General features: G+C 44.7%; 1 protein-coding gene and 1 non-coding gene across 2 annotated transcripts in view; both read right to left on the bottom strand.

The window, feature by feature from the left end:
• Positions 1–25,385, bottom strand: part of LOC106562017 (ALK tyrosine kinase receptor) — a 182,588-nt gene that overhangs the window by 12,921 nt on the left and 144,282 nt on the right. The window contains exons 17-21 of the mRNA XM_045688931.2: positions 22,154–22,244; positions 21,746–21,810; positions 20,380–20,509; positions 11,495–11,592; positions 7,031–7,123 (exon numbers count right to left, since the gene is read on the bottom strand). Coding sequence (XP_045544887.2) covers positions 7,031–7,123; positions 11,495–11,592; positions 20,380–20,509; positions 21,746–21,810; positions 22,154–22,244 — 477 coding nt within the window. The remainder of the gene's footprint in view (positions 1–7,030; positions 7,124–11,494; positions 11,593–20,379; positions 20,510–21,745; positions 21,811–22,153; positions 22,245–25,385) is intronic.
• LOC123725306 (U7 small nuclear RNA) lies at positions 5,726–5,780 on the bottom strand. The gene has a single exon (XR_006757804.1). It is a non-coding gene; the product is annotated as a U7 small nuclear RNA (small nuclear RNA).

A 25,385-nucleotide genomic window follows, 5' to 3' on the forward strand; every position in this document is an offset into this window, starting at 1 on the left:
AGGCATTCTAGGTCAGGTGAACAAAAGGACAAGAGTTCCTGTATGTTGTTATGATCATGCCACGTCTCGTTAATCATATATTTTACATTTTAGTCATTTAGCAGATGCTCTTATCCAGAGCGACTTACAGTAGTGAATGCATACATTTCATCACTTTTTTTCCCATGCTGGTCCCCCATGGGAATCGAACCCACAACCCTGGTGTTGCAAACACCATGCTCTACCAACTGAGCCACACGTCATAAGGCATACACCCCCGCCCCTCTTCTTACCAGAGAGATGTTTGTTTCTGTCGGCACGATGCGTGAAGAAACCAGGTGGCTGTACCGACTCCGATGACGTATCCTGAGTGAGCCATGTTTCCGTGAAACAAAGAACGTTACAATCTCTGATGTCTCTCTGGAAGGCAACCCTTACTCGGACTTCGTCTACCTTGTTGTCAAGAGACTGGACATTGGCGAGTAGTATGTCCGAGCGCAGTGTGCGATGTGCCCGTTTTCGGAGCATGACCAGAAGACCACTCCGTCTGCCCCTTCTGTGGCACCGTTGTTTTGGGTCGCCGGCTGGGATCCGATCCATTGTCCTGGGTGGTGGACCAAACAAAGGTTCCGCTTCAGGAAAGTCGTATTCCTGGTCGTAATGTTGGTGAGTTGACGTTGCTCTTATATCCAATAGTTCCTCCCGACTGTATGTAATAAAACCTAAGATTTCCTGGGGTAACAATGTCAGAAATAACACAGAAAAAAACAAAATACTGCATAGTTTCCTATGAACGAGAAGCGAGGCGGCAATCTCTGTCGGCGCCGGAAGTTTGTACTTTTCTAGAGACATCAGGAGCAGTAGAGATACTCTGAATGATCGGCTATGAAAAGCCAACTGACATTTACTCCTGAGGTGCTGACCTGTTGCACCTTCGACAACCACTGTGATTAGTATTATTTCACCATGCTGGTCATCTATGAACATTTGAACATCTTGGCCATGTTCTGTTATAATCTCCACCTGGCACAGCCAGAAGAGGACTGGCCACCCCTCATAGCCTGGTTCCTTTCTAGGTTTCTTCCTAGGTTCTGGCCTTTCTAGGGAGTTTTTCCTAGCCACCGTGCTTCTTTCACCTGCATTGCTTGCTGTTTGGGGTTTTAGGCTGGGTTTCTATACAGCACTTTGTGACATCAGCTGATGAAAGAAGGGCTTAATAAATACATTTGATTAATTGATTGATACTGAATTGTGCTGGCAGGAGCAACCTGACGCTGCCTTCACCAAACTGAAAGAGCTGCTATCATGCCAGCCGGTTCTCCAGTACTATGATGTGGGCAAACCAGTGGTGATATCTGTGTCCCAGCATGGTCTCGGAGTAGTATGTCTACAACAAATATAGGCCAGTGGCGTTTGCATCAAGAGCACTGATGCCCACGGAGACACGTTAGGCTCAGATAGAGAAGGAGATGTTAGCCTTTGTTTTCACCTGTAAAAAGTTTCATGATTTCACATAGGGGAAAGCACTAGTGGTGGAGACGGACCACCAACCTCTGATCACGATCCTGCAGAAGGCTCTGCACACTGCATCCTCACGTCTGCAGGGAATTATGAAGCTTCAACGCTATAATTTAGATTTTTAGAGGCAAGGAGCTGTATGTAGCCTGACGCCCTGTCACGGCATCACCTCCCTATGGTGGAGATGGAGGAGTTCTGTGATTTCATTGCTGTGCAGGTTCTGTACTCTATTCGTTGCAACCGCAGTTAAGGGCTGCAGTTGCAACACTGTCACATGCCAGCGCCTCAGAGAAGTCATTCTAAATTGCTGGCCAAAATCGTTAGAATGTCCCCAGAACGAGCACCCCTACTATGCCATGAAAGAAGAGTTTACAGTACAGAATGGGCTCGTATTGCGGTTTCAAAGGCTGTTGATCCCCCTATCTTTACAACAATTCTACACAGGCCAACTGAACCCAGGGGCCGAGGCAACAAAATGTAGAGCAAGGGAGACTATGTACTGGCCCTCAATGAATGCTGACATAGAGGGGGAGGTGTGCTCTTAAACCCCATTTGGTCCTGGACTTTTCAGGCTAGTTTGAACTGGAATACCTGTCAGATATGATGAGCATCACTCTGATTGGAAAACTGAAGAGGCACTTCACTGTCCATGGGGTTCCCCAGTGTCTGATGACAGACAATGTGACCCCGTTTGTGTGTATGACCTTCAAGGATTTTGCATCAACATGGAATTTTAAAGTCAGGACGAGCATTCTCATTCTAACGAGTTGGTGGAGCGTGCTGTGCCTTCAGCCAATCAGTTATTGGCAGAGTGTCACAGACAATCAAATATCCATGCTGCTGTGTGTGCTCAACCTTTTCTGGGAAGGCTTGCAGTCTCTTGCGCGGAGATTGTTCTCTAGGAGGAGTAGGACAATGCTTCCCATGACCACAGATATGGTCCTGTGTGGCTCAGTTGGTAGAGCATGGTGTTTGCAATGCCAGGGTTGTGGGTTTGATTCCCACGGGGGACCAGTACGGAGAAAAAAATGTATGAAATGTATGCATTCACTACTTTAAGTCGCTCTGGATAAGAATGTCTGCTAAATGACAAAAAATGTAAAATATGCTTTGCCCAGTGATGGTGACACAGGTGAAGGAGGCTCTGACACAACAGAGAATGAAGGGAGATGTGTACTATGACTGCATGGCAGCTCAGTTCACTGGAAACTGGACAAACTATCAGGATGCAGACAACCTGTGGCCATGACAGGTTAGCTGTCATGAGTGGCAGTCCCTCAAAAACAGTTATGTTTTCACCTCAGAAGGCAAAAACTATGTGTGGCACCATTGGGGCAAGAACTGGACCCTGATAACAAAACTGTGGGGGAAAAGGGGAGAGTGCAGGGGAAAGGGAAAACAGTGAACTTGTTCCCATTGCTCCTGATACTTGAGCTGTGTCTGAAACAGTTTCACCTGAGCCAGCTCTCTTAGCTGGAGATCCAGCCCTAAGAGTGACAGGTAAGCCCAATCCCAAGTATGGTCCTTTGTTAATTCTTGGGCCTTAAACAATAAGACAACGGGTGGGGGTCACAATGGGCTGTGAGAAACATTGAACATCGTTGTTGTTTCAAATTAAAGGAAGGGGGATTTAGATGGGTAATGTTACACCAGCACTAGTACACTATACAGTGGGGGGGGGAAAGTATTTGATCCCCTGCTGATTTTGTATGTTTGCCCACTGACAAAGAAAGGATCAGTCTATAATTTTAATGTTAGGTTTATTTGAACAGTGAGAGACAGAATAACAACAAAAATATCCAGAAAAACGTATGTCAAAAATGTTATCAATTGATTTGCATTTTAATGAGGGAAATAAGTATTTGACCCCCTCTCAATCAGAAAGATTTCGGGCTCCCAGGTGTCTTTTATACAGGTAACGAGCTGAGATTAGGAGCACACTCTTAAAGGGAGTTCTCCTAACCGCAGCATGTTACCTGTAAAAAAGACACCTGTCCACAGAAGCCATCAACCAATCAGATTCCAAACTCTCCACCATGGCCAAGACCAAAGAGCTCTCCAAGGATGTCAGGGACAAGATTGTAGACCTACACAAGGCTGGAATGGGCTACAAGACCATCGCCAAGCAGCTTGGTGAGAAGGTGACAACATTTGGTGCGATTATTCACAAATGGAAGAAACACAAAAGAACTGTCAATCTCCCTCGGCCTGGGGCTCCATGCAAGATCTCACCTCATGGAGTTGGAATGATCATGAGAACGGTGAGGAATCAGCCCAGAACTACACGGGAGGATCTTGTCAATGATCTCAAGGCAGCTGTGACCATAGTCACCAAGAAAACAATTGGTAACACACTACGCCGTGAAGGACTGAAATCCTGCAGCGCCCGCAAGGTCCCCCTGCTCAAGAAAGCACATATACAGGCCCATCTGAAGTCTGCCAATGAACATCTGAATGACTCAGAGGACAACTGGTGAAAGTGTTGTGTTCAGATGAGACCAAAATGGAGCTCTTTGACATCAACTCAACTCGCCGTGTTTGGAGGAGGAGGATTGCTGCCTATGACCCCAAAAACACCATCTCCACCGTCAAACATGGAGGTGGAAACATTATGCTTTGGGGGTGTTTTTCTGCTAAGGGGACAGGACAACTTCACCGCATCAAAGGGACGATGGACGGGGCCATGTACCGTCAAATCTTGGATGAGAGCCTCCTTCCCTCAGCCAGGGCATTGAAAATGGGTCGTGGATGGGTATTCCAGCATGACAATGACCCAAAACACACGGCCAAGGCAACAAAGGAGTGGCTCAAGAAGAAGCACATTAAGGTCCTGGAGTGGCCTAGCCAGTCTCCTGACCTTAATCCCATAGAAAATCTATGGAGGGAGCTGAAGGTTCGAGTTGCCAAACGTCAGCCTCAACCTTAATGACTTGGAGAAGATCTGCAAAGAGGAGTGGGACAAAATCCCTCCTGAGATGTGTGCAAACCTGGTGGCCAACTACAAGAAACGTCTGACCTCTGTGATTGCCAACAAGGGTTTTGCCACCAAGTACTAAGTCATGTTTTGCAGAGGGGTCAAATACTTATTTCCCTCATTATAATGCAAAACATTTTATAAAATTTTTGACATGCATTTTTCTGGATTTTTTTGTAGTTTTTCAGTCTCTCACTGTTCAAATAAACCTACCATTAACATTATAGACTGATCATTTCTTTGTAAGTGGGCAAACGTACAAAATCAGCAGGGGATCAAATACTTTTTTCCCCCACTGTAAGTGGGGTGTATGGGGATATCATTACATGTGACACAAGTTTGTACCATGTATGAAATGCTAATCTGGATGTAAACATTGGACATTTATAACGACAGTAACGTTGTCAGACTCCTTTATTCGACCATGCAGTACAGATGTCTTTAAGGCAGAGCAAGAAATAGAGAAAGGCAGTGTGTGTGTGTCCCTGCTCCCAGAGAAAACATTGACATTAAGCCTCGTCACTTCCCCTCTCCACCACACAACTCCCCTGTGAGCCTCTCAATCTTAACCCCAACCTCCGATACCAGAAGATGCGTCCCAAGTGGCACTTTTCCTTACATATTGCACTACTTCTGACTAGCGCTCTGAGCACCCTAGTCAAAAATAGTGCACTTTATAGGGAATAGGGTACCATTTGCGATGCACATTGCTCTTAGCAGGGGGTCTCACATCAGGAAGCACAGAGAGAGAAGAAGAAAATACATGAGCGTCAGATAACAGGGTACCCCCACCACTAATTTCCCAGCACCATGGTTCCAGGCTGGGCGAAGTCTTAGTGCCACACACTGAAAATCGACTTCAGTGATTAGAGCCAGCTAGTCTAATGTATAGTCCCCTAGGATTGTTATCTAACACACAGAGACACACACACACATACAAAGGTGTGCGCACACACACAAATGCATGTGCGCACAAACGCAGACACACTCACACAAACATAGGCAAACAGACATAGTTTTCACGTAGTGTTTTTCTGACTATGCTGTAGTATTCACTGTAATATACTGTAGTATTTACATTTAATTATTGTATAAATACTGTAGTAAAATAAAATGTATATATACTATAGCAATTAATGTAGTGTTTTTGCGGATTGTAGTATATTGTAGTATTTACTGTAGTGTTTTTGCAGACTGTACTATACTGTACTATTTACTGTAGCGTTTTTGTTTTATTATCCTTGACATAGAAGTGAAGGCTTTCTCCTTCAGGAAACCTACTAAAGAAATACTGAAAGAGCAAATTTTCCATAACTCGTAGGTAGGTAGGACTGGGGTCTGAATGGATAGTTTAGGACGTCGGCTCTTTTCTATAACCTGTAGGGAACACAATATATGGTTTCTCACTTATGGGTGGCACAAATTGCGATATGGGGGAGAGGAATGTGCAAACTAAATACTGTAGTATTTACTATAGTTAAAGTGTAGTGTTTTTGCAGACTGTAATGTTTTTGTGGACTTTACTGTAATATTTATTACAGAGTTTTTTTGCACATAATACTATTTAGTATAGTATTCCACAGTATTTGTTTAACCTTTATTTAACTAGGCAAGTCAGTTAAGAACAAATTCTTAGTTACAATGACGGCCTACACCGGCCAAACCCTGATGACGCTGGGCCAAATGTGCACTGCCCTATGGGACTCCCAATCATGGCCAGTTGTGATACAGCCTGGATTCGAACCAGGGTGTCTGTAGTGATACCTCAAGCACTGAGATGCAGTGCCTTAGACTGCTGCGCCACTCAGAAGCCCAAGTATACTATAACATTCCATAGTAAGTACTACTCCTGATGAGCGAGGGATACTACAGTGTGTAGTATAGTTTTCTACAGTATACCACAGTTTACTATAGAATTATATATTAAATTGTAGCATTTTTTGTACAACACTTATCCTGGACACAGCCCTTAGCCGTGGTATATTGGCCATATATCACAAACCCCTGAGGACCCTTAAACTGGTTACCAAGGGGTGGTTTGAGCCCTGAATCCAGACTGGCTGAAAGCCATGGTATATCAGACTGTATACCACGGGTATAACAAAATATTGAGTTGTACTGCTCTATTTATGTTGGTAACCATGGGGAACCAACTGAGGAACAGACAGATATAGATGGGGCAATCAACAAGGTGAAGGAGTCCAGGTGAGTCCATTGAGCGCTGGTGAGCGTAATGATGGTGACAGGTGTGCGTAATGAAGGGCAGTCTGGAGCCCTCGAGCGCCAGAGAGGGCGAGCGGGAGCAGGCGTGACAATTATTTTTTTTTTTTAAGGAGTGGGGCAGTCCCACTCCTTTGGTATTTTGTCATGTTTGAAAAGAGATAGAGTTGAAACTTAGGAGAGATGGAGCTGAAGTAGCAACAGGCCAGACTCCAACTCATGCTGGCAGCAATATATTGTACATGTGCTCCAGAGGCAACGGCCCAGACCGCCAGACCACCCCAGTCCACATATACATTTATAGTAGCTGGGTTTAAAGATTTTTTATGATGGCAGTACCTATAAATGTCCCTGGCCATTCCAAAGTCCCCGATCTTGGCCACTCTCCCCGGTCCTTTGGTGGTCAGCAGGCAGTTCCGGGCCGCAATGTCCCTGCAAAGTGACAAGTCAAGAAGAACCTTACAGGGGTGTGTTCGTGTGTGTGTGTCTGTCTATCTGTGCATGTGTGTGCTCGTCTGTATGTGCGTTAGTATGTGCGCGCTTGTCTGTCCTTCCGTGTTAGTGTGTGCGCGCTTGTCTGTTCGTCTGTGTTAGTGTGTGCGCGCTTGTCTGTTCGTCTGTGTTAGTGTGTGTGTGCTTGTCTGTCTGTCTGTCTGTCTGTCTGTCTGTCTGTCTGTCTGTCTGTCTGTCTGTCTGTCTGTCTGTCTGTCTGTCTGTCTGTCTGTGTTAGTGTGTGCGCGCTTGTCCGTCTGTCTGTCTGTCTGTCTGTCTGTGTTAGTGTGTGCGCGCTTGTCCGTCTGTCTGTCTGTCTGTGTTAGTGTGTGCGCTTTGTCTGTCTGTGTTAGTGTGTGCGCGCTTGTCTGTGTTAGTGTGTGCGCGCTTGTCTGTGTTAGTGTGTGCGCGCTTGTCTGTCCGTCTGTGTTAGTGTGTGCGCTTGTCTGTCCGTCTGTGTTAGTGTGTGCGAGCGCGCTTGAGCGTCTGTATGTGTGTGGCGGCAGGTAACCTAGTGCTTAGAGAGTTGGGCCAGTAACCGAAAGGTTGCTGGATCAAGTCCCTGAGCTGACATGGTACAAGGCAGTTAACCCACTGTTCCCCAGTAGGCCATCATTTGTAAATAAGAATTTGTTCTTAACTGACTTGACTAGTTAAATAAAGGTTACATTTAAAAAGTGTGTATCTTATCCCCATGGTAGAATAAGGGCAAACAGAGAACTCAAAACACATATCTGTGAGAATCGTGTAGTGTATGTAGCCCATTGTGTTGTGTGGATGTTGGTTTCCACTCCCACCCTTAAAACAATTCAGTGTGATTATCAGAATAACATAATGTATTAATGCATTAAGCGTTAACTGAACATTAAATTGGTTAATCTGAACTGTTTGAATTCGGATTAAACAAAACAATGTTATTCACAGGCAGATTTAGCATATGCATACATTTATGTTGAATGGGATTGTAATATGACTTAAGAGGCTGCAGAATTTCCGTGGTATGACAAAGCAGCAAACACACTCTTCGAGATATGGCAGTTGATACTTAATGCGCTCCAAGAGAGCATGTCGTCAATGCAGGTTTTCCTCAAGAAAATGTAGTCTAGTGACACATACTCACACGTAGTGGCCTCAAGGATGATGATGTTTGCTGTGAATTGTAATAAGGAGTCGAGCTGGTGTGTGTGTAGTGTGTGTAGCCTAGTGCTTCTGTGTGTTGTGTTTGTGTGTGTGTGTGTGTGTGTGTGTGTGTGTGTGTGTGTGTGTGTGTGTGTGTGTGTGTGTGTGTGTGTGTGTGTGTGTGTGTGTGTGTCTGTAGCTACACTCCTGTGACGCCATTAGGCGGTATAATAGTTAATCTGTTAGGGCTAGGGGGCAGTATTGACACGGCCGGATAAAAAACGTACCCGATTTAATCTGGTTACTACTCCTGCCCAGTAACTAGAATATGCATATAATTATTGGCTTTGGATAGAAAACACCCTAAAGTTTCTAAAACTTTTTGAATGGTGTCTGTGAGTATAACAGAACTCATTTGGCAGGCCAAAACCTGAGAAGATTCCTTACAGGAAGTGGCCTGTCTGACCATTTCTTGCCCTCCTTGATCATCTCTAACAAATACAGGGGATCTCTGGAATGACGGGACACTTCCTACGGCTCCCATGGGCTGTCAGAAGGCGGGAAAAAGCTGAACGATGTAATTCCATCCCCAGGCTGAAACACATTAGCGCGTTTGGCAAGTGCTCTATCAGAGGGCCATTAGACTGAGGCTCGTGCATGAGGGGATAGCATGCTTTTACTTTCACTCTCTTTGTAATAAAAAACGATTTCCCGGTCGGAATATTATCCCTTTTTTACGAGAAAAATGGCATAAAAATTGATTTTAAACAGCGGTTGACATGCTTCGAAGTACGGTAATGGAATATTTAGAATTTTTTTGTCACGAATTGCGCCATGCTCGTCACCCTTATTTACCCTTTCGGATAGTGCCTTGAACGCACGAACAAAACGCCGCTATTTGGATATAACAATGGATTATTTGGCACCAAACCAACATTTGTTATTGAAGTAGAAGTCCTGGGAGTGCATTCTGATGAAGAACAGCAAAGGTAATAACATTTTTCTTATAGTAAATCTGACTTTGGTGAGTGCTAAACTTGCTGGGTGTCTAAATAGCTAGCCCTGTGATGCCGGGCTATCTACATAGAATATTGCAAAATGTGCTTTCACCGAAAAGCTATTTTAAAATCGGACATATCGAGTGCATAGAGGAGTTCTGCATCTATAATTCTTAAAATAATTGTTATGTTTTTTGTGAACGTTTATCGTGAGTAATTTAGTAAATTCACCGGCAGTGTTCGGTCGGAATGCTAGTCACATGCTAGTCACATGCTAATGTAAAAAGCTGGTTTTTGATATAAATATGAACTTGATTGAACAAAACATGCATGTATTGTTTAACCTGTTAGGGCTAGGGGGCAGTATTTACACGGCCGGATAAAAAATGTACCCGATTTAATCTGATTACTACTCCTGCCCAGAAACTAGAATATGCATATAATTATTAGCTTTGGATAGAAAACACTCCAAAGTTTCTAAAACTGTTTGAATGGTGTCTGTGAGTATAACAGAACTCATTTGGCAGGCCAAAACCTGAGAAGATTCCATGCAGGAAGTGCCCTGTCTGACAATTTCTTGCCCTTCTTGATTATCTCTATCCATTACAGAGGATCTCTGCTGTTACGTGACACTTCCTACGGCTCCCATGGGCTCTCAGAAGGCGGCAAAAAGCTGAATCGTGGCTTTGCAGGCTCTGGCTGAAAAAAAGTAGTGCGTTTGGGTAGTGGCTGGTTACAGTACTGTGAGACTCAGGTGCGTGCCCGAGTCGACCTCATGCTTTGTTTTCTTTCGTCTTTTTACCTAAACGCTGATTCCCGGTCGGAATATTATCGCTTTTTTACGAGAAAAATGGCATAAAAATGGATTTTAAATAGCGGTTGACATGCTTCGAAGTACGATAATGGAATATTTAGAATTTTTTTGTCACGAAATGCGCCATGCTCATGACCCTTATTTACACTTCGGATAGTGTCTTGAACGCACGAACAAAACACCGCTATTTGGATATAACGATGGATTATTTTGGACCAAACCAACATTTGTTATTGAAGTAGCAGTCCTGGGAGTGCATTCTGACGAAGAAAACCAAAGGTAATCAAACTTTTGTAATAGTAAATCGGAGTTTGGTCAGGGCTAAACTTGGTGGGTGTCTAAATAGCTAGCCGTGATGGCTGGGCTATGTACTCAGAATATTGCAAAATGTGCTTTCACCGAAAAGCTATTTTAAAATCGGACACCTCGATTGCACAAAGGAGTTCTGTATCTATAATTCTTAAAATAATTGTTATGTTTTTTGTGAACGTTTATCGTGAGTAATTTAGTAAATTCACCGGAAGTTTGCGGTGGGTATGCTAGTTCTGAACGTCACATGCTAATGTAAAAAGCTGGTTTTTGATATAAATATGAACTTGATTGAACAAAACATGCATGTATTGTATAACATAATGTCCTAGGTGTGTCATCTGATGAAGATCATCAAATGTTAGTGCTGCATTTAGCTGTCTTCTGGGTTTTTGTGACATTATATGCTAGCTTGAAAAATGGGTGTCTGATTATTTCTGGCTGGGTACTCTGCTGACATAATCTAATGTTTTGCTTTCGTTGTAAAGCCTTTTTGAAATCGGACAGTGTGGTTAGATTAATGAGAGTCTTGTCTTTAAAATGGTGTAAAATAGTCATATGTTTGAAAAATTGAAGTTTTAGCATTTTTGAGGTATTTGAATATCGCGCCACGGGATTACACTGGCTGTTGAGTAGGTGGGACGCAAGCGTCCCACCTAGCCCATAGAGGTTAACTGCACATTTTGGGGTAAATTAGCTTTAATTGGGCTCGTTTGTCATTGGATGACTTGCAGGAAGTTGCGGGTTAAAGGGAAAATTCTGTCACAGGTACGGACGCCGTGGAGACTGAGCAAGGCGATTTCTGGGGTTGCCGGGGGAAGCAGGCAAACCGTTCTGTTCCCATCTGTTTTTCTTTGGGTGGGGGACTGTGTCTTTGTGGTGTGTGGGTGCACTGCTATTTCTGTGTTTGTGTGTGCGTATGTATACAGTAAGTGGGTGAAATTAGTGTTTCTGTGTGAGAGTGTATTTGTCTGTCATTGCATATTGTGTGGGTTTGACTATACATTATGTGCACACTGTGCACACACATAAATCCATGTACAGTATGTTTCTCTACCACAGTAGGCCTACCGGTGTATAAACTGGTTCTCCTCCAGGTATTGGCATCCCTGTGCAATGTCTCTGGCCACGTTGAGCAGGTCCTCCATGGATAGACTAGAAGGGTGCTCCTATAGAGAGATACCAGATAGAGAGGAAGAGATCAGGCTCATATATACATAGGGCTTGATTCAATCCGTAGAGCTGAAGACCCGCTCTACAGCGGAATTGAAATTTAAAGACAATGTTCCCGTGTTCTCAGAGACTGTATTCATGGTAAACGCTGCATACAGTGAGGGAAAAAGTATTTGATCCCCTGCTGATTTTGTACGTTTGCCCACTGACAAAGAAATGATCAGTCTATAATTTTAATGGTAGGTTTATATGAACAGTGAGAGACAGAATAACAACAAAACAATCCATAAAAACGCATGTCAAGAATGTTATAAAATGATTTCCATTTTAATGAGGGAAATAAGTATTTTTTCCCCTCTGCAAAACATAACTTAGTACTTGGTGGCAAAAGCCTTGTTGGCAATCACAGAGGTCAGACGTGTCACTGCAGCTGTACACAGCCCATCTGTTAATAGCCCATCCAATCAACTACCTACCTCATCCCAATATTTGTTTTTGTTTTTCTGCTCTTTTGCACACCAGTATTTCTACTTGCACATCCTCATCTGCACATATATCACTCCAGTGTAAATGGCTAAATTGTAATTACTTCACCACTATTATCCTATTTATTGCCTTACCTCCTTACTACATTTGCACACACTGTATACAGATTTTTCTATTGTGTTATTGACTATACATTTGTGTATCAGACAAACAGACAGACAGACAGACAGACAGTAAATCAAATCAGTCAGACAGACACACGGACAGACATTCAAGCTTCTACACACAAAAAAAGATAAACATACAAAAAGTCAAAGAATTAGACTGATAAAAGAAGACATGACAGACATGCAGATAGGTGGACCAATTGGCAAACAGATTCCTAAACAAAACAGTGACAGATTTACTGCAGAGCACAGCAGCCAAACAGCTGTTGCATCCTTTGTTGTTCCTCTGTTAGCTTTCAGATTGAAAGAGTTAGTTTACTCTGTGAAGTACGTCTATCTTAATTAAGGATCGGACCCTTTAAAAAAAATGTTTTGCCTAAAATGACATACCCAAATCTAACTACCTGTAGCTCAGGACCTGAAGCAAGGATATGCATATTCTTGATACCATTTGAAAGGAAACACTTTGAAGTTTGTGGAAATGTGAAATTAATGTACGATAATTTTACACATTGGATCTGGTAAAAGATGATACAAAGAAAAAAACATGCATTTTTATTTTATTTTATATAATCTTTAAAATGCAAGAGGAAGGCCACAATGTATTATTCCAGCTTGGGTGCAATTTTGTGTTTGGCCACTAGATGGCAGTAGTGTACGTGCAGATAGACTGATCCAATGAACCATTTATTTCTGTTCAAAATGTTGTATCAAGACTGCCCAAATATGCGTAATTGGTTAATTAACCTGTTAGGGCTAGGGGGCAGTATTGACACGGCTGGATAAAAAACATACCCGATTTAATCTGGTTACCACTCCTACCCAGTAACTAGAATATGCATATACTTATTACATATGGATAGAAAACACCCTAAAGTTTCTAAAACTGTTTGAATGGTGTCTGTGAGTATAACAGAACTCAAATGGCAGGTCAAAACCTGAGAGATTCCTTTACAGGAAGTGGCCTGTCTGACCATTTCTTGGCCTTCTTTGCCATCTCTATCCATTACAAAGGATCTCTGCTGTTACGTGACACTTCCTACGGCTGCCATAGGCTCTCAGAAGGCGGCAAAAAGCTGAATCGTGGCTTTGCAGGCTCTGGCTGAAAAAAAGTAGGCATCTTCTGGATGCCGTTCTGGATGCCGTTGGTTTTGCTTAATAAATATCCGGTTTATACCCAGTTCTGCTCTCCTGCGCCTGACTTCTCTGCCGCCCATTACGCACCCGGCTACAGAATCCCAAACCACACATATGGAGTCAGCAGGAGCAAGTGCCCCTGGAATAGGGGTGGAGGAGCGCGTCTGGGAGCACACAGCGATGCGCCGCCATGGACCTCGTTGTCCAAACTATGGACCGCTGGGAGAGACAGGGAGTTCCTTCAGCGCCTCCACCAGCACAACTGGGGTATCCACTACTCGTCCCCCCCTTCATGCGGTCCCAGTGGGATTCGTCTCGCCCTTCCCCGGGAGTATGACGGGACGGCTGCACGCTGCCAGGGTTTCTGTTGCAGCTCAACCTCTACCTGGCAACCGACCACCCGGCTCCTTCAGTCCGTGAGAAGGTGTCCGCCCTTGTCTCGTGCCTCTCTGGGAAAGCTTTAGAGTGGGCCAATGCCATGTGGGGAGATGGAGATGCGGCGCTGGACCATTGAGGATTTCACCCGCCGCTTCCGAGCAGTCTTCGACCACCCACCCGAGGGTAGAGCAGTAGGTGAACGTCTCTTCCATCTGAGGCAGGGGACGAGGAGCGTCCAGGAGTTCGCCATGGATTTTTGGACCCTGGCCGCCAGCACGGGATGGAACAATAGGGCCCTGATCGACCACTATCGCTGCAGTTTGCGTGAGGTCGTCCGTCGGGAATTGGCCTGCAGGGACACCACCCTCACTTTCGACCAGCTGGTGGACCTGTGCATTCGGCTGGATAACCTGCTGGCTACCCGCGGACATCCAGATCGGGTTCTGTCGGTTCCATCCCCCAGCACCACCGCTCCAGTGCCCATGGAGCTGGGAGGTGCTGTGCGTAGGGAGACTGGAGGAGGTTTCGTCTCGTGCACCATCTGTGGCCGCAGAGGTCACACTGCCGGTCGGTGCCGGGTTGGTTCCTCTGGGGATCGAGGCAGCAGGCAGGGCACTCTGGCGTCACCCAGGTGAGCCGGCACCATTCTCACCCAGAGCCCCTGTTGCACACATGTTTGTGTATGTTACTTTTCCTGATTTTTTTCCCCCGCATTCCCAGCATAAGGCGCTAGTTGTTTCAGGAGCGGCTGGGAATTTTATAGACAGATCGTTCGCCCTTAGTTTAGGGATCCCCATTGTTCCCATGACTGTGAAACTTCCCCGTTCATGCCTTAGACAGTTGACCATTAGGGTCAGGGTTGATTAGAGATGGCCACCGCTCCTCTGGGTATGGTGACGCAGGGGGGTCACATGGAGAGAATCAGTCTCTTCCTCATTGACTCTCCTGCGTTTCCCGTGGTGCTAGGCCTACCCTGGTTAGCTTGTCATGACCCCACTGTTTCTTGGCAACGGAGGGCTCTCACGGGGTGGTCGAGAGCCCTCCAAGAAGCAGGTGACTCAATTACCACCCCATCGACGGGGCAATTGTGCGATAAATCTGCTGGTAGATGCTGCACTTCCCAGGAGTCACATGTATCCCGTCACAGGCGAAGACAGCGGCTATGGAAACATATGTCTCCGAATCCCTGCGTCAGGGGTACATTCGGTCCTCCGCTTCACCTGCCTCCACGAGTTTCTTTTTTGTGAAGAAAAAGGAGGGAGGTCTGCGCCCGTGCATTGACTATCGAGGGCTAAACCAGATCACGGTGAGGTACAGTTACCCGCTACCGCGCATCGCCATAGCGATTGAGTCAATGCACGGGGCGCACTTCTTCACCAAATTAGATCTCAGGAGCGCTTACAACCCGGTGCGTATCCGGGAGGGACACGAGTGAAGACGGCGTTCAGTACGACCTCAGGGCATTATGAGTACCTCGTCATGCTGTACGGGTTGATGAATGCTCCATCAGTCTTCCAAGCCTTTGAAGACGAGATTTTCAGGGACCTGCATGGGCAGGGTGTACATTGATGACATTCTGATATTCTCCACTGCACACGCCGTGCATGTGTCCCTGGTGCGCAGGGTGCTTGGTCGACTGTTGGAGCATGACCTGTATGTCAAGGCTGAGAAATGCCTGTTCTTCCAGCAGTCCGTTTCCTTCCTAGGGTACCGCATTTCCACCTCGGGGGTGGAGATGGAGAGTGACCGCATTTCAGCCGTGTGTAATTGGCCGACTCCCACGGTAAAGGAAGTGCAGTGGTTCCTAGGGTTTGTCAATTACTACCGGAGGTTTATCCGGGGTTTTGGTCAGGTAGCGGCTCCCATTACCTCACTGCTGAAGGGGGGCCTGGTACGTTTGCAGTGGTCGGCTGAGGCGGACAGGGCCTTTGGTCACCTGAGGGCTCTGTTTACCTCGGCTCCCGTGCTGGCCCATCCGGATCCCTCTTTGGCGTTCATAGTGGACGTGGACGCGTCCGAGGCTGGGATAGGAGCCGTGCTCTCTCAGCGCTCGGGTACGCCACCGAAGCTCCACCCCTGTGCCTTCTTCTCGAAGAAGCTCAGCCCGGCGGAGCGAAACGATGACTTGGGGGACCGGGTGCTGTTGGCTGTCGTCAAGGCTCTGAAGGCGTGGAAACATTGGCTTGAGGGGGCTAAACACCCTTTCTCATCTCGACTGACCACCGCAATCTAGAGTACATCCGGGCAGCGAGGAGACTGAACCCTCGCCAGGCTAGGTGGACCATGTTTTTCATCCGTTTTGTTATTTCCCTATCCTACAGACCAGGTTCCCAGAACGTGAAGGCAGACGCACTGTCAAGACTGTATGACACAGAGGAGCGGCCCATGGATCCCACTCCCAAATTCCCGGCCTCCTGCCTGGTGGCGCCGGTAGTGTGGGAGCTGGACGCAGACATTGAGCAGGCATTAAGTGCAGAGCCCGCTCCCCTCCAGTGTCCTGCTGGGCGTCTGTACGTTCCGTCTGCTGTCCGTGACCGGTTGATATATTGGGCCCACACGTCACCCTCCTCTGGTCATCCTGGGATCGGTCGGACGGTGCGCTATTTGGTTGGGAAGTACTGGTGGCCTACCTTGGCCAAGGACGTGAGGGTTTATGTTTCCTCCTGCTTGGTGTGCGCTCAGTGTAAGGCTCCTAGGTACCTGCCCAGAGGGAAGCTACATCCCTTACCCGTTCCACAGCGGCCTTGGTCGCAACTGTCGGTGGACTTTCTTACCGATCTCCCCCCCTCACAGGGAAACACCACGATCCTGGTTGTTGTGGATCGGTTCTCTAAGTCGTGCTGTCTCCTCCCTCTGCCCGGTCTCCCTACGGCCCTACAGACTGCGGAGGCCTTATTTACGCACGTCTTCCGGCACTACAGGGTGACTGAGGATATAGTGTCTGATCGAGGTCCCCAGTTCACTTCGAGGGTCTGGAAGGCATTCATGGAACGTCTGGGGATCTCGTTCAGCCTTACCTTGGGGTTTCATCCCGAGAGTAATGGGCAGGTGGAGAGAGTGAACCAGGATGTGGGCAGGTTTCTGCTGTCGTATTGCCAGGATCGGCCGGGGGAGTGGGCAGTGTTCGTGCCCTGGGCCGAGATGGCTCAGAACTCGCTCCGCCACTCCTCCACTAACCTCTCCCCCTTCCAGTGCGTACTGGGGTACCAGCCGGTTCTGTCGATTTGGCATCAGAGTCAGACTGAGGCTCCTGCGGTGGACGACTGGTTAAGGCGCGCGGAGGAGTCAACTGTTTGCACCGGGGGACCAGGTCTGGCTCTCGACCCAAACCTGCCCCTCCGCCTGCCCTGCCGGAAGCTGGGCCCGTGGTTTGTGGGGCCATTTAAAGCCCTGAGGAGAGTGAACGCGGTTTGTTATAGGTTACAGCTTCCCCCTGATTACCGTATTAACCCCTCGTTCCATGTGTCTCTCCTCAGGCCGGTGGTGGTTGGCCCGCTCCAGGAGTCTGAGGGGCGGGAGGTTCCTCCTCTGGACATCGAGGGGACCCCGGCGTACTCCGTTCGCTCTATATCAAAATCAAATCAAATGTATTTATATAACCCTTCTTACATCAGCTGATATCTCAAAGTGCTGTACAGAAACCAGCCTAAAACCCCAAACAGCAAGTAATGCAGGTGTAGAAGCACCTTAGAAAGGCCAAAACCTAGGAAGAAACCTAGAGAGGAACCAGGCTATTTCGGGGTGGCCAGTCCTCTTCTGCCGTTGGTTTTGCTTAATAAATCTCCGGTTTATACCCAGTTCTGCTCTCCAGCGCCTGACTACTCTGCTGCCCATTACGCACCCCGCTACAATTTTTGGTGGTTGCCGCCCTGTTCCAGCCCTTTATGTTAATTTATTCATACACTATATAAACACAAAAATATGTGGACGCCCCTTTAAATGAGTGGACTTGGCTATTTCAGCCCCACCTTTTGCTGACAGGTGCATTAAATCAAGCACACAGTCATGCAATCTCCATAGACAAACATTAGCAGTAGAATAGTCTTACTGAAGAGCTCAATGACTTTCAATGTAGCACCGTCATAGGATGCCACCATTCCAACAAGTCAGTTCGTCAAATCTCTGGTCTGCTAGAGCTGCCGTGGTCAACTGTAAGTGGAAACGTCTAGGCGCAACCACTGCTCAGCCGCGAAGTGGTAAACCACAGAACGGGGACGCCGAGTGCTGAAGCGTGTAGCGACACTCACTACCGAGTTCCAAACTGCCTCTGGAAGAACGTCAGCACAAGAACTGCTCATCGGAAGCTTCATGAAATGGGTTTCCATGGCCGAGCAGCCGCACACAAGCCTAAGATCCCCATACGCAAAGCCAAGCGTGAGCTGGAGAGGTGTGAAACTCGCCGCCATTGGACGCGTTCTCTGCAGTGATGAATCACGCTTCACAATCTGGCAGTACGAACCTGAGTTTGGCGGATGCCAGGAGATCATTACCTGCCCCAATGCATAGTGCCAACTGTAACGTTTGGTGGAGAAGGCATAATGGTCTGGGGCTATTTTTCATGGTTCGGGCTAGGCCCCTTATTTCCAGTGAAGGGATATCTTAACGCTACAGCATACTATGAAATTCTAGACAATTCTGTGCTTACAACTTTGTGATAACAGTTTGGGGAAGGCCCTTTCCTGTTTCAGATTGACAGGTCCATACAGAAATGGTCCCCACAACAATGCTCCAACATCGAGCACAGTGCTTTGCAAAAGTATTCATCCTCCTTGGCGTTTTCCTATTTTGTTGCATTACAACCTGTAATAAAATTGATATTTATTTGGATTTCATGTAATGGACATACACAAATAGTCTGAATTGGTGAAGTGAAATGAAAAAAAAGTATTTGTTTCAAAAAATGCAAAAATATAAAAAACTGAAAAGTGGTCCGTGCATATGTATTCACCCCTTTGCTATGAAGTCCCTAAATAAGATCTGGTGCAACCAATTACCTTCCGAAGTCACATAATTTGTTAAATAAAGTCCACCTGTGTGCAATCTGTCACATGATCTGTCACATGATCTCTGTTCTGAAAGTCCCCAGAGTCTACAACACCACTAAGCAAGTGGCACCATGAAGACAAAGGAGCTCTCCAAACAGGTCAGGGACAAAGTTGTGGAAAAGTACAGATCAGGGTTCGGTTGCAAAAAAATATCAGATACTTTGATAATCCCACGGAGCATCATTAAATCCATTTTCTTTTTTAAGAATTCGGCACCACAACTAACCTGCCAAGAGTGGGCTGCCCACCAAAACTCCAAGGAAAGGAAAATGCTATGTCTGGGGCAAACCCAACAACTCTCATCACCCCGAGAACCCCATCTCCACAGTGAAGCATGGTGGTGGCAGCTTCATGCTGTGGGGGTGTTTTTCATCGGCAGGGACTGGGAAACTGGTCAGAATTGAAGGAATGGTGGATGGCGCTAAATACAGGGAAATTCTTGAGGGAAACCAGTTTCAGTCTTCCAGAGATTTGAGACTGTGATGGAGGTTCACCTTCCAGCAGGACAATGACCCTAAGAATACTGCTAAAGCAACACTTGAGTGGTTTAAGGGGAAACATTTAAATGTCTTGGAATGGCCTAGTCAAAACCCAGACCTCAATCCAATTGAGAATCTGTGGTATGACTTAAACATTGCTGTACACAAGCGGAACCCATCCAACTTGGAGGAGCTGGAGCAGTTTTGCCTTGAAGAATGGGCAAAATTCCCAGTGGCTAGATGTGCCAAGCTTATAGAGACATACCCCAAGAGAATTGCAGCTGTAATTGCTGCAATAGGTGTCTCTACAAAGTATTGACTTGGGGGGGGTGAATAGTTATGAATGCTCAAGTTTTCAGTTTTTTTGTTGTTGTCTTATTTCTTGTTTGTTTCACAATAGAAATGTGGTAGGCGTGTTGTGTAAATTAAATGATTCAAACCCCCCAGAAATACATTTTAATTCCAGGTTGTAAGGCAACAAAATAGTAAAAATGCCAAGGGGGTGAATACTTTCGCAAGCCACTTTAGAAAGCCTTCCCAGAAGAGCAGGTGTCCACATACTTTTGGTCATGTAGTGTTTATGCCAATATAGCTAGTGTATTTATGCAAATGAGGCACATATAATTTTATTCAAACACAAAATATTAAAAGAATACCTGATACCATATACTGTATATATGAGTGCATTCTAAGAAACAAAATGTACAATTTTACAATAAATTGAATAGCTGAATTCCACCAAAATCCCTGTACTTCATTCTTTATTTGTCCATTGCCAGTAAAATATTTTAAGTGCTATTATCCAGTCAATATGTGATTAAAAAAAACTAAAACGTATCCACTGTCCAACTGTTGCATTTATTTCAATTGTTTTTCAAACCTTTTAACAATTTGGCAAATGTAGTCAAACTTACTTTCCAAGGTTTCAGAAATCTCTGCTCCAAGGTACCATCTCTGGCTGTTGTGACTTAGAGCAAGACAACATATTCCTACAACAAAAATACTTGAGCTGTGCACTAAAGCACTACCTGCTCTGAACTAACGCACTGTACATTTTGAAATATACGGGACAAACTGGCAACTGAACTGACCAGTCTGGGCCGCATCTCTCTCAGGAAACTCTTGAGGTCTCCTCCAGCCATCAATTCCAATAGGATGAAGCGTGGTAGGGCCTGTAGACTCACCCCGATACACCGCACTATGTTCTGGTGGCTGAATTTACTGCAGGGGGAGAGGGAGAAAAGAGAGGGGGGAAGGAATGGAGGGAGGAGAGGGAGAGGGGGAAAGAGTGAGAGGAGGGAGGAGAGAGAGGAAAGGGGGGAGAAGGGAGAGAGTGGGGGATGAGGGGGAAGGAGGGTGGAGATAGAGGGAGGAAAGGGGAAAGGAAAGGGAGAAGGAGAGGTTTGGAAAGGAAGCGAGATTACAGTACATGGTTGCTGAAGAATGGTCTGCCATGGAGCACGTTTGCAATATGTCTTCAACCAAAAGCTGTGAGTGTGTGTGTGTGTGTGTGTGTGTGTGTGTGTGTGTGTGTGTGTGTGTGTGTGTGTGTGTGTGTGTGTGTGTGTGTGTGTGTGTGTGTGTGTGTGTGTGTGTGTGTGTGAGAGAGTGTGTGAGTACATGCGTGTGCTTAGGTTTGTGTACTGTAACTAGGTTTCCATCCAATTGGCGACAGATTTTCATGTTAATATTCAAAAATCTGCATAAAAACAATATGAACATTTTTCCATAAGTGATGTGTTTCCATCAAATTGATTTGTTATGGATAAAAGGCTGTGCGTGAGGAGGTAGTTCACATAAAAATAACTTTTGTGGTTAAAGTCCCATGTACCAAATAAAAAAACATAAGTTAGATTTCCATCACATTTTCAACTTCACTGACAGTTTTGTCACAAAAGCTGTTGCGTTTTATAGCATATCGTATGCACCCCATCTGGTTTTGGAGCATGCTCTCTAGACAACAGTTAGCTGACAAAATAGGGGTAGGTTATATAATGAAATGGAATGAGACCAACGTAATTTGTATTTGATAATTGGCAGCCAAGTGTTTATCATCGTGTCACGAGCATTCAAAAAAAAAACTAGATATTTATTGGAAATGTGCATGAAGCTCATCACCATCCATCACTTAACCACCAGGAAAGTTAATCAAAACTATTTAATCTTCCTATAAACTCTAATGCTTTTCCACGTTGTAGTGGTAGCACAATGGAGCATATCATCGGGTGGCTCCAAGTTTACTTCGATATGATGGTTTATTATATAAATAATTGCACATAAAATAGATTCTACCGCATAATTAATTTTACCGACACAAGAAGATCCCACCATGTCGAACGAACAAATTGTCTGTCAACATTGTGTATGTGTGTTTGCATCACACCTGTTGTGATTTATTTGCTTATGGTATAACTTTACTTGCATAAAAACTGTGGATGGAAACGTGGTTTGTGTTACCTGATAATGAGAGCCTCCATAAGAAAGTCAAGCTCATCCTGCTCAGAGCACACCTCAGGGAGTGTCTACAGGGGACGCACACAGAACACACAATGAGGACATTCAGAGAGAACATAGACAATGCTGTGTAGACAGATGTGCAGAACTAAGGATAAATCTGCACAGTGGGGCTCATTGCAGGGCTCCATCAAAAAAGTGACCTGGGTCTCAATAAGACTCCCCTGCCTAAATAAAGGTTAAATAAAAAAATCAACATAAGCTCAAACACTGAAATGTTTGTGAATAAAATGCTCATACGTACCCAATACACACACATTCTTGCTGATATTACAGATGAATGAGGCCCAGTATATCCTGTGTGTAAGTTTGTTTGTTTATTTCTTGTTTTTTGTTTGTGTCAGGGCTCACCTTGACTGCTACTTGCATGGGACTGGGCTCTCCAGGTATCCCTGCTGCCATCCCTTCATACACTTCACCGAAGGCACCATGTCCCAGACCCCTATACACATACAAGGAAGTACACACACACACACACGCACCCAGACAAACAAAAGGACTCACAAACTTTGAGATACATATATGTAAAATCATGTCTTATAAACCAAAAGTAAAGCGAAAGCATCCCTCCATAATGCCTTCATAATGCACACACAGTACACACTACAACATACAGTGGCTTGCGAAAGTATTCCCTCCCCTTGGCATTTTTCCTGTTTTATTGCCTTACAACCTGGAATTAAAATGGATTTTTGGGGGGTTTGTATCATTTGATTTACACAACATGCCAACCACGTTGAAGATGCAAAATATTGTTTATTGTGAAACAAACAAGAAATAAGACAAAAAAAGTCAATACTTTGTATAGCCACCTTTTGCAGCAATTACAGCTGCAAGTCTCTTGGGGTATGTCTCAAAAAGCTTGGCACATCTAGCCACTGGGATTTTTGCCCATTCTTCAAGGCAAAACTGCTCCAGCTCCTTCAAGTTGGATAGGTTCTGCTGGTGTACAGCAATCTTTAAGTCATACCACAGATTCTCAATTAAATCACTCGAATGTTGCTTTAGCGGTATGCTTAGGGACATTGGGGTGGTAGGTAGCCTGGTGGTTAGAGCGTTGAACTAGTAACCGAAAGGTTGCAAGATCGAATCCCCAAGCTGACAAGGTGAAAATCTGAAAAAGGCAGTTAACCCACTGTTCCTAGGCCGTCATTGAAATAAGAATTGGTTCTACACTCTCTTTATTGAAAACTGAGGATCTCTGCTGTAACGCGACACTTCCTACGGCTCCCATAGGCTCTCAGAAGGCGGCAGAACGTTGAATGATGACTTTGCAGGCCATGGCTGAAAAACAGTAGCGCATTTGGATAGTGGTCGATCAGAGAACAATGAGACTGGGGCGCGCGTGCACGAGAAGAGTCCATTTTAGATTTTTAGTCTTTGAACGAAAACAGGTTTTCCCGGTCGGAATATTATGGCTTTTTTACGAGAAAAATTGCATAAAAATTGATTTTAAACAGCGGTTGACATGCTTCGAAGTATGGTAATGGAATATTTAGAATTTTTTTGTCACGAAACGCGCCAGGCGCGTCACCCTTCGTCACCCTTCGGATAGTGTCTTGAACGCACGAACAAAACAGAGGATATTTGAACATAACTATGGATTATTTGGAACCAAACCAACATTTGTTATTGAAGTAGAAGTCCTGGGAGTGCATTCTGACGAAGAACAGCTAAGGTAATCCAATTTTTCTTATAGTAAATCTGAGTTTGGTGAGTGCCAAACTTGGTGGGTGTCAAAATAGCTAGCCCGTGATGGTGAGCTATCTACTCAGAATATTGCAAAATGTGCTTTTGCCGAAAACTATTTTAAAATCGGACATAGCGATTGCATAAAGGAGTTCTGTATCTATAATTCTTAAAATAATTGTTATGTTTTTTGTGAACGTTTATCGTGAGTAATTTAGTAAATTCACCGGAAGTTTGCGGTGGGTATGCTAGTTCTGAACGTCACATGCTAATGTAAAAAGCTGGTTTTTGATATAAATATGAACTTGATTGAACAAAACATGCATGTATTGTATTACATAATGTCCTAGGAGTGTCATCTGATGAAGATCATCGAAGGTTAGTGCTGCATTTAGCTGTGGTTTGGGTTTATGTGACATTATATGCTAGCTTGAAAAATGGGTGTCTGATTATTTCTGGCTGGGTACTCTGCTGACATAATCTAATGTTTTGCTTTCGTTGTAAAGCCTTTTTGAAATCGGACAGTGTGGTTAGATTAACCTGTTAGGGCTAGGGGGCAGCATTTGCACGTCTGGATAAAAAAAATGTACCCGATTTAATCTGGTTACTAATCCTACCCAGTAACTAGAATATGCATATACTTATTATATATGGATAGAAAACACTCTAAAGTTTCTAAAACTGTTTGAATGGTGTCTGTGAGTATAACAGAACTCATTTGGCAGGCAAAACCCTGAGACATTTTCTGACAGGAAGTGGATACCTGATGTGTTGTATTACCTTTAAACCTATCCCATTGAAAAACACAGGGGCTGAGGAATATTTTGGCACTTCCTATTGCTTCCACTAGATGTCACCAGCCTTTACAAAGTGTTTTGAGTCTTCTGGAGGGAGATCTGACCGAACAAGAGCCATGGAACGATGATGTCCCATTAGACACCTGGCGCGCGAGTTCATGTTGGGTACCCTCGTTCCAATACGTTATAAAAGAGTATGCATTCGTCCACCTTGAATATTATTCATGTTCTGGTTAAAAAAGGCCCTAATGATTTATGCTATACAACGTTTGACATGTTTGAACGAACGTAAATATATTTTTTCCCCTCGTTCATGACGAGAAGTCCGGCTGGCTTAGATCATGTGCTAACAAGACGGAGATTTTTGGACATAAATGATGAGCTTTTTTGAACAAAACTACATTCGTTATGGACCTGTGATACCTGGAAGTGACATCTGATGAAGAGAATCAAAGGTAATGGATTATTTACATAGTATTTTCGATTTTAGATCTCCCCAACATGACGTCTAGTCTGTATCGCAACGCATATTTTTCTGGGCGCAGTGCTCAGATTATTGCAAAGTGTGATTTCCCAGTAAGGTTATTTTTAAATCTGGCAAGTTGATTGCGTTCAAGAGATGTAAATCTATAATTCTTTAAATGACAATATAATATTTTACCAATGTTTTCTAATTTTAATTATTTAATTTGTGACGCTGACTTGACTGCCGGTTATTGGAGGGAAACGATTTCCTCAACATCAATGCCATAGTAAAACGCTGTTTTTGGATATAAATATGAACTTGATAGAACTAAAAATGCATGCATTGTCTAACATAATGTCCTAGGAGTGTCATCTGATGGAGATTGTAAAAGGTTAGTGCATCATTTTAGCTGGTTTTATGGTTTTGGTGACCCTGTCTTTGAATTGACAAAACATTACACACAACTCTTGTAAATGTACTGTCCTAACATACTCTAAATTTATGCTTTCGCCGTAAAACCTTTTTGAAATCGTAAAACGTGGTTAGATTAAGGAGATGTTTATCTTTCAAAGGGTGTAAAATAGTTGTATGTTTGAAAAATTTGAATTTTGACATTTATTTGGATTCAAAT

Source organism: Salmo salar, chromosome 11, assembly GCF_965601325.2.
Source record: "Salmo salar chromosome 11, fSalSal1, whole genome shotgun sequence".
Taxonomy (NCBI): Eukaryota; Metazoa; Chordata; class Actinopteri; order Salmoniformes; family Salmonidae; genus Salmo; species Salmo salar.